This window comes from Macaca fascicularis, chromosome 6, assembly GCF_037993035.2.
Source record: "Macaca fascicularis isolate 582-1 chromosome 6, T2T-MFA8v1.1".
Taxonomy (NCBI): Eukaryota; Metazoa; Chordata; class Mammalia; order Primates; family Cercopithecidae; genus Macaca; species Macaca fascicularis.
In genome coordinates, this window is record NC_088380.1 from 126214072 (window position 1) to 126224049 (window position 9978).

General features: G+C 36.2%; 1 protein-coding gene across 4 annotated transcripts in view; it reads left to right on the top strand.

Annotated features, from left to right (window-relative positions):
• HSD17B4 (hydroxysteroid 17-beta dehydrogenase 4) overlaps positions 1–8521 on the top strand; it is an 89046-nt gene extending 80525 nt beyond the window's left edge. For all 4 annotated transcript variants that reach the window (XR_012414032.1, XR_012414033.1, XM_065546671.1 and 1 more), the window contains 2 exons: positions 2615–2742; positions 8093–8521. Coding sequence is in view for 2 of the 4 variants with exons in the window: in XM_065546671.1 (XP_065402743.1) it covers positions 2615–2742; positions 8093–8182 (218 nt within the window). In the remaining 2 variants the exon portion in view is untranslated. The remainder of the gene's footprint in view (positions 1–2614; positions 2743–8092) is intronic.
• Positions 8522–9978: the final 1457 nt, after the last annotated feature.

Below are 9978 nucleotides of genomic sequence, written 5' to 3' on the forward strand. Positions count from 1 at the left end.
GGAAGAAAATGGAAGGAAAATATTTGTTGGTCCTGCTGTTCCTGTTCATTTTATGGAATAATGGTTCTAAAATCTCCATTTGTCTGTAAACAAAATGAATGTCCTAGAATTTGGCCCACAGGTTTTAAATATGCAATTTATTGGTATTCTAGGCACAGACAATCCTATACTTTCAAATAGAAATCTATTGTTTGAATGTATCCAATACCTGTAAAATAATATTACTGAAACTTTTTACAAAGATTTATTTCCATGTGCTGAATACAATGTTGCTGAGCAAAATCTGTTTTGTTTTCTTTAGGATGATACATTTAAGCTGGTTGGCTTTGAGCAGTTTGGTGGTTTTCCTCCTGAATTTAAATTTGGTTTCCTTTCACATGTTTGTAATCATTTCCATTATAGGAACATAAGAGGAATGTACATTTAGATAGCAAGATGGTACAAATACTATGGATTTTTGTTTGAATATTATTTGTTAAATAATAAAATGAGCCGAGTTTTAAAAGATATGTACTATAATTAATTGTGTAAAGTCTGCATATCTAGACAAAATCCAAGCCTCCATTATGTACTGTATGTGTACTGTATGACGATGTGACTGGATGAGGATGTTCTTTGACTCTTAGAGGTTATCTATTTTGAATCTTAGACATTTGCCACGATATGTAAGAATTTACAGAGGTTTGGGAATGGGCATTCTTTCGATACCAGAATAATTAATTCTTGAGGATATCATGTGATCATGAAAACCTCTGAGCTCCTGGGTTGGTGCTCATCTTCTAGCAGTCAAACCAGATTGCCGCTTAGGATTCTCAACTTGGATATGAAATAAATCTCAAGGGTGTTGGTTCCAAACATTGGATTTGGATTGAAATGAATGTCTCATGCATTTATAGAAAAGTCTTGAAAGATTTTCATTGAAAAGAAATATGCTTTCCAGTTAGGAATCGGGGCCTGTTGGAGGCGTATCTGCCTCAGGGGTCACTATTCCCAAAGCAACAGTGGCTGCTGCTTCTCTTACCAACAGCAGCTCCTGACTGCATGCTCATGTACATTTATCTTCAAAAGTACACACAAATGCAAAAAATCATTTAAAACAATTTTGACTTTCCATCTTCTATGTGTTATTCTTCTTAATAACATCATTTTGTAATTTTTTTGTTTGAAACAATTTCAGAATTATAGAAAAGTTGCAAAAATAGTAGAGAACTTTTGTCTTTCATCCAGTTTCCTCAAATTGTTAAAATTTGTATCCCATCTTCTTTACTATTTTTTTCTGTCATATGTGTTTTTTTCTTCTGAAGCATTTAAGAGTAACTTGCAGACATGATGTCCTTTTATGCCTAAGAGACTATTCTACTGGCATTTTTTAAGAACAAAGACATTCTCTCATCTATTCACACAACAAAGATCAATATCAGGAGATTAACATTGATGCAGTATATTAGCTAATCTACAGATCTGGTTAATATTTCAACAGTTGTCCCAATAATGTCCTTTATTGCAAAACAATAATAATTATTATTCATTATTAAAATGAAGAAAGAAAAAGAATTGATCAGGGTCGAATCTGAGATTATACATTACATTTGGTTCTTAGGTCTCTAGCCTTCTTTAATCTGGATGAGTTCCTCAGTCTTTGCTTTTCCTGATTTTGAGATATTTGAAGACTGGAGGCCAATTACTTTATAGCATGCTTCTTGGTTTGTTTTTAGTTGATGCTTTTTTCATGATTAGTTTTAGTTTATGAACTTTTGGCAGAAATAACACAAAACTAGTATGCTCTTGGTGTGATTTTTAAAAAATCTTAATTTTTAACCTGAGTTTTTTTTCTTTGTGTTTGTTACTATTAATATATATTATATATATATATTTTTGGGGGGGGGGTTACACATCCTTCTTTCATGTGCTTTTCCATTTAACAAATAACTCCTAAGTATTTTCTCTTCAAGGAAGTATAGGGGATACAAAGACAAAACAATGTTTATGCCAGCAAAGACCTTCTAATATTAAGGGAAGGTGGCATAAACAAAAACACTTCCTTCTTTCTCTTGTAGTAGCCCTTTGTGATTTGTAAAGTATACATCCTAACTGGATCCTCAGGGGTCTCCGAGTTTTCAGATGCCATATTCTCATCTGTTACCTCACCCCTCCCTCCCTGAATGCTGTAAAGTGTGACTGAAATTGTTATGGACGCTTTCAGAAGCTTAGTTATTACATAAATACAGAGCTAAAAAATCAACAGTAAGTTGCCTATAATGAATTCTGCCACTAAGAGAAAATGAATACAGTCTATTTCTTCACTTCTGCAATAAGTTTAGCTGTGATCTTATAAGTGTCTATAAACCCAAGGTGATGGTGGTGGTTGCAGACCATGACTTGAGCCACTACAGAACTGGAAGTTCCACTTCTTTACCTCGAATTTCTGTATTCTTGTATTTCTATATTTTGCTTTTTTCTAAATGACAGATAATGTATAATCAAGAGAATAAGTGTAGAATAAGTGCCACATTAATGTGGAAACTACAGAAATGTCTGCATTTTACTTGGTTTATTTTACCCTCATTTTGTGGAGAGAAAAAGATACACATTGGTTTCTTCCTATTTTCCCCAGCTATTGACCTGAAGAGTGGTTCTGGAAAAGTGTACCAAGGCCCTGCAAAAGGTGCTGCTGATACAACAATCATACTTTCAGATGAAGATTTCATGGAGGTGGTCCTAGGCAAGCTTGACCCTCAGAAGGTAATGTTCTCAAATGTTCAATTATTCATTGTTTTATTGTTTCCTCTTTGACAATTGCAGTTTTTAAGCTGACTCCCAAATTCTGATTAATAAGCCAGGTTTCTCACAACTCTGAAGATGACATAGTTGCTACTGATATTCTGGTTGACAGGTCATATATTTCTTTTTTAATGGAGTTTCAGCTGACACTTTTTAAGACTGAATCCACATCTATATTTTTTAATATGTTCTGTTATGTGTTCAAAGGTGAAAAACCATATATTAGTAGATATTACATAAAATTATACATTCCCAATATATAAGATTAAGAAATCATTGAATATTGGAACTAGAATGGTATTTTAACATAATAGCCAATGTCTTACTTAGGGTGAATCTTACAGGCATTTCAGTGGAAAATCATAATTAAATCAAGAGTGCCTTCTGTGACCATTATTTAGTTAATATTATTCTGAAACTTTTGGCCAATCCACAAATATACAAAATTAAAGTAATTGATGTGGCAATTAGAATGGAGGAGAAAAATTTGTTATTTTTCATTTGTGATTATGTAGCTAGAAATCCCAAGGGAACTAACTTATTGATTATTAGAATGAAGCAGTTCAAACAAATGGCTGAGTGCAGTTATTTAAGAATAGCTTTCACATAGGAGTAATTGGAATAAATGAGGAAAAATACGACTTTCCTGTATAGAAAGACTAAAAGGAATTATAAAGTAGTATAGTAGGTAAAAAGTAGTCTTTGGCATCAGATAAAATCTAAATTTGAATCTTGGTTCTGACATCCAGAGCCTTAATTTTCTTATTTGTAAAATGAGTTTAATAATTACAATGTTTACAAAGGCTTGTTATAAGAACTAAACCCAATAATATGTATGAAGAGCTTAGTATAGTGCTTTGCAATGCAGTGAACCCTCTGTTAATTTCTTTCCAGGAATTTATTTAGTACCTACTCTGATTCAGGTTCTAGGTATCGGCTGAATTAAGACAAAACCCTACTGTATGGAGCTTCCTTTTAGTGTACTAATGCAAAAGAAATAAAATTTCAAGTTAGGGAAAAATAAGGCTGAGTACAGTGTTAAAGCAATGACTGGCAAACTTTTTCTATAAAGGGTTACGTAGTAAATATTTCAGGCTTTGTGGGCAAGATGGTCTCTGTTGCAGCTCTTCAGCTTTGCCATTGTAGCCTTCAAGTAGCCATGCAGAATATGTAAACAATGGAGTGTGACTGTGTTACAATAAAACTTTACAGAAACACACAGCCGACTAGATCTGGTTCTCCAGCTGTTGTTTGCCAACCCTTGAGTTGGACTGTGACAGGACAGGGGAACTATTTTAAATTGGATTGTTTAAAATACCTTCTGGGAGTTTTCTAAGGTACCTGAAATGCCTGATAGAGACTTGAACAGAGTATCAGAATGAGTCATCAGGCTAAGGAAACAACTAGTACAAAGGCCTGCAGGCGAGGAACTTGGCTCCACTTGGTCTTCTCTGAGCTCCATAGTGATAGAACCACCCCTCTACTTGACCACTCAGATGGGAAACTTACTGGCATGTCAAACTTTCCGTGACCAAAATAGAACTTGTGATTTATTTTTCTCCCCCAGTCTCTTCCTTCTTCATCAGTGGCACCATCATCTATTTACCCAAATTAATAAGCCAGAAATGTAAAAATTATCTTAGATTCCTTCTGCCCTTCTGTATCCTTTTCATCCTTAGTTCTGTCTGATCTTTCTCGAAAATGTATCTTGAATTCATCTTTTCCTCTCTAGAGATATCACCGTGATACCAGCCTCTGTCATCTCTCACCTGTCTTACTTCCTCCAGTCTTGTCTCTCTCATTCAGTCTGTTGTTCTCCACCCAGGAGCCAGAGTAATCCTTTAAAAATGTAAATCAGATTAGATTATTTATGTTAGTCATTTCTACTACTTTCATTAATTACTGGTTCATATTTATCATCCCACTTGATAAAAATCTGCAAGATTCCCTTTTGCATGTGTATAAAATCCAAACTAGCTGTTACCGTGTCGTATATGATGTTTCTTTCCCTTGCTCCTTTTTCCGGCTTCATCCCTTGCCACTTGCCTCGTCACCTATAATGCTAATTCTAGTTATTTTGTTGTTACTTTGTCCTTCCTCAGTTCCTTCCCATCAGCTTTTACTCCTTCAATGTCTATGCATTTGCCTTTCTGGAATTTCTCCCCCTAGCTGTTTGCATGGCTGGCTTCATTTCATCCAAAGTAGTTTCTTCCTGTTACATTCTGATAACAACCTGTTTTCTCCTTCACTGCATTTATAATAGGCTTTAATTATTTGTTTACATTTTACTTTTTGACTCCCCTAGTTTAATGTTAGCTCTGTGAGAACAGGGACAGATATTCAGCCTAGCCTAGAATATTGCCTAGTATACTGTAGACATTCAGTTAATACTCAGGTAGATTAAAGAAAATATAGAAGTAAGGAATGAAAGCTCAATATCAGTAGTTTAGGCTATATAGAAATTAGAAACTTCTGCATGTCAAACTCTATAGTATATTTCCATAAATCGAGGGAAAAAAATAAAATGATGATACATAGTATAATTCCAAAAATTCCGGAAAGCACTACAATCTCAATAGAAAAAGTGGACAAAGTAGAAAAAGTCCCTCAATGATAGACTGGATTAAGAAAATGTGGCACATATACACCACGGAATACTATGCAGCCATAAAAAGGATGAGTTTATGTCCTTTGTAGGGACATGGATGCAGCTAGAAACCATCATTCTGAGCAAACTATTCAAGGACAGAAAACCAAACACTGCATGTTCTCACTCATAGGTGGGAATTGAACAATGAGAACACTTGGACACAGGAAAGGGAACATCACACACCAGGGCCTGTCTTGGGGTATAGGGAGGGGGGAGGGACAGCATTAGGAGATATACCTAATGTAAATGACGAGTTAATGGGTGCAGCACACCAACATGGCACATGTATACATATGTAACAAACCTGCATATTGTGCACACATACCATAGAACTTAAAGTATAATAATAATAAAAAGAAAAAGTGGACAAAAGGTATGGAACAGTAATTAATGAAATAAATAGAAATGATTTACAAAAGAAAAAAAATTTTTGCCAGTATCCAAAAATACAAATTAAAGCATGTTATTTTTGCCTCATGTTTTCAAAGTGTAAGAAAATAGTATTTTTAAGGTTAGGATAAGATAATTTACATGCAGCTGGAAGGAATATAAAATTGGTATAGTCCAGGCACAATGTCTGGTGTCTGTAGTTCCAGCACTTTGGGAGGCCAAGGCAGGAGGATTGCTTGAGTCCAGGAGTTTGAGCCTGGGCAACACAGTGAGATCTTGTCTCTACCAAAAAAAAAAAAAAATTAGCCTGGTGTGGTGGCACACACCTGTGGTCCCAGCTACTTGAGAGTCTGAGGTGGAAGGATCACTTGAGCCCAGGAGGTTTAGGCTGCAGTGAGCATGATCATTCAGCTGTAGCCTGGGTGACAGAGCAAGACCCTGTCTAAATCAATTAATCAATAGTTGGTATAGCCTTTCTGGAAAGCACAGTGCTTCCAGACCTTCTTCCTTGATGGCAGTTTATAGTCTACTACTTTTTGCATTGCACTCCTAGGCCAAACCATATACCTGACAGTTTCATTTATGAAGTAGTTCAAAACAATTAGTTTTTTGTGTTCAACCAGTATGACTGTATTTTCCTTCCAAATTAACAGTATTCCAAAGTGCCCCTGAGAGAGTTTGCTGTGATGTCCGGTGCATGGCAGTGCAGAGTTTGGAAACTGGCAATATGGACGTATCATTAAGAGCTTTAAGAAATAAGAAAATAGATAGGAGGAAAGATTTATGTACAAAATTCTTCTGCTCAAAAATGTTCAAAATTGATATTTTTACTTCAAGTAATTAGGTATTCTTGTTTTAGGTTGTAAATCTCTTTCAGAGTTTAGTACGTAGCAGGCAGGCCTAAGTACTGACTCCTTCCCTGCACGAGTTGCAGACCATGGTTTTGTTTGTTTGTTTTTTGTAACTGCATAGTGAAAGAAATCGTAGTTTTGAAATTCTGTTCTCCTGTTTGAATGCATTTCATTTTGACTGAATGAGCTCTCTCTCACTATTTCTGGAATAAAAAGTTGTTGCCTTTTCTCCAGTTCACGAGGGTTTGCCTCTGAGACTGAGTGGTGCTAGTTAACAAGTGTTGTTAACAAGCATTGCTGAGCAAAGAACACCTGAGTTTAAGCCCTGGCTCTACTTCTTGCTGGCTCTGTAGACTTGAGCAGGTTATTTAATAAGCTCTCTGAAATTCAGTTTCTCATCTGTCAACCGGGGTAAGAACTGCTGATGTGCCCACTTCAAGTTGACAGCTGTGATTCTTAAGTGAGATTATATTTGCGGAGTTGCTTTGTAATGCTAAGTGTGTATAGGTATCACTCTATTTTTTCCATTTAGCTGGAAATCTAGAGGCTTTTTCACTTCATATTTTATGTAAGCTATAAAAACTATGATTGATTATTTTTATTTTACTGATAGGGAATTTGCACTGAAGGAGAACTTAAGGAACTTGCACCAGTTTCTCTATCAGTTTAGATACAGAACTGCTACAGGAACCCTTCGTTTTTTAACACACAAGCTTTTGCTTGGTAATAATCATGAATTAATACTCTCTTATTACGTCAAACTAAACTACGCACTGTACACATTATTTTTTTTAACGCACACAATAAAGTTGTGTTATTTACGTACTGTTGTTATGCGTTTTATGGATGAGGAGATTGATGCTCAGAGAGGCCACATATCTAAGCATTTTCTCAAGTTCACCTTGCTATTAAGGGGCAGAGCCTGGAATTTAACTCAGGCATTCTGATACTACAGCCATGATCTGTTACCATTGTGTTATATTCTCTAATTTGTCATTTCGTGGCTTTCTAGTTCATGAAACTGTAGTAAATATTTTAAATCTCCTTTTAAAAGTTCTGAATTGAATATTTTTATTAGAAATACAGTGTAGCCTTTTATTAATATGGTCTCAAATTCACATGTAAGAACCTAAAGTAAAGCCAGAAACGTAGGTTGAAACAGAACTCCCAGATCCGTGAGTTCACATAAATTATTGTATAGTTTTCTAAAATACACAGGAGTCATTTTTTCTTTTTTAGATATCTAAAGAGTATGTGCTATCTATAGTTATTAAATTGTCATTGCTAAATAAAAGTTGCCTTTGTTGTCCAGAATTATTAACTCAATTGTATTTGGCCTGAATAATGATCTTAAAAAAGAAAAAGAAATAAACTATAACATGGTAACAGTTGGCACTCTTTTTCCCTCCTCTCCTTGCAGGCATTCTTTAGTGGCAGACTGAAGGCCAGAGGGAACATCATGCTGAGCCAGAAACTTCAGATGATTCTTAAAGACTATGCCAAGCTCTGAAGGGCACACTACACTATTAATAAAAATGGGATAATTAAATACTCTCTTCACGCAAATATGCTTGATTGTTCTGCAAAAGTGATTAGAGCTAAGATGCAGGGGAAATTGCTTAACATTTTCAGATATCAGATAACTGCAGGTTTTCATTTTCTACTAATTTTTCATGTATCATTATTTTTACAAGGAACTATATATAAGCTAGCACGTAATTATCCTCCTGTTCTTAGATCTGTATCTTCACAATAAAAAAATTTCACCTAAGTCCAATTTCCTTAGAATTTGCGATAGCATTGATAAGTTGAAAGGAAAATTAAATCAATAAAAGCCTTTGATACCTTTGTTTTTTTGTGATTTTCTATTTTTTTATTTATTGATACCCCAGTTTTTATGTGAATTTCCATATATGCACTCATTTTTCACACTTTGTTCTGATAGTATTCTGTTTTAAAGCAAGAGAAAAGTCTTTGTGCTCCCAAATAGTTTTCTTTCTTCTCCCCTCCCCTTTGCTGGAAATTCTTTACTACATATAATGTTTATAAATCTACGAAGTACAGCTTTCTTGAATAATCAGCAGTCTCAAATAAAAAAGATGGTCACTAGCAAGTACTGCCACGTCACTGTTTTCCTCAGCATTTAGCTCTGATGAAGTGTGCCGGGAGATGCTCTTTGGATAAGTTGGCTGCAGAGGTGACCAGCAGCAAGTGGGATGCTAAGGTCAGGGATGGAATAAATTTCAATCATGTAACACAGCTGAGGAGAATATGTGTGGGTGCTAGTACGGGCTGAGTTTCCCAGGAAGCCGACTTTGAGATGGAGATTCATGTGCAGGAAGTTGATTTGGGAGATGCTTTTAGGAGCCGTACCTGCCAGGAGAAGCAAAGGAAGCAGAGCTGGGCGGACGGAGACATTAGGCTGTGGTTACAGTTACCATAAGGCCTGGACTGATCTTTTGGGTAGCTCTGAAGCTGGGATGGCCATTCAGAATTGTCCTGAGGCAGCTAGTCATTGCTTATGACCTGCCCTGCAGTGGGGCCATGACCTTGATCAAAGTGGCAGAGCAACTCCTGGAGATGGCTTGCCCAGCAGTTGGGGGAATATGTCTTTTTTTTGTTTTTTTTTTCCTTAAAACTTTTAAGTTCAGGGGTACATGTGCAGGATGTGCTGGTTTGTTACACAGGTAAACATGTGACATGGTGGTTTGCTGCACAGCTCATACCATCACCTACATATTAAGCCCAGCATCCATTAGCTGTTCTTCCTGATGTGCTCCCTCCTTCCACCTTCACCCCCACAACAGGCCCCAGTGTGAGTTGTTCCCCACCATGTGTCCATGTGTTCTCATCATTCAGCTCCCTCTTATAAGTGAAAACATGCAGTGTTTGGTTTTCTGTTCCTGCATTAGTTTGCTAAGGATGATGACCTCCAGCTCCATCCATGTCCCTGCAAAGGATATGATCTCATTCTTTTTTAAGGCTGCAAAGTATTCCATTGTATATAGCTACCACGTTTTCTTTATCCAGTCTATCATTGACGGGCATTTGGGTTGATTCCATGTCTTTGTTATTGTGAATAGTGCTGCAGTGAACATTTGTGTGCATGGACCTTCATAATAGAATGATTTATGTTCCTTTGGGTAAATACCCAGTAATGGGATTGCTGAGTCAAATGGTATTTCTGCCTCTAAGTCTTTAAGGAATTGGCACACTGTCTTCCACTATGGTTGAATTAATTTACAGTCCCCCCAACGGTGTAAAAGTGTTCTTATTTATTCACAGCCTTGCCAGCATCTATTGTTT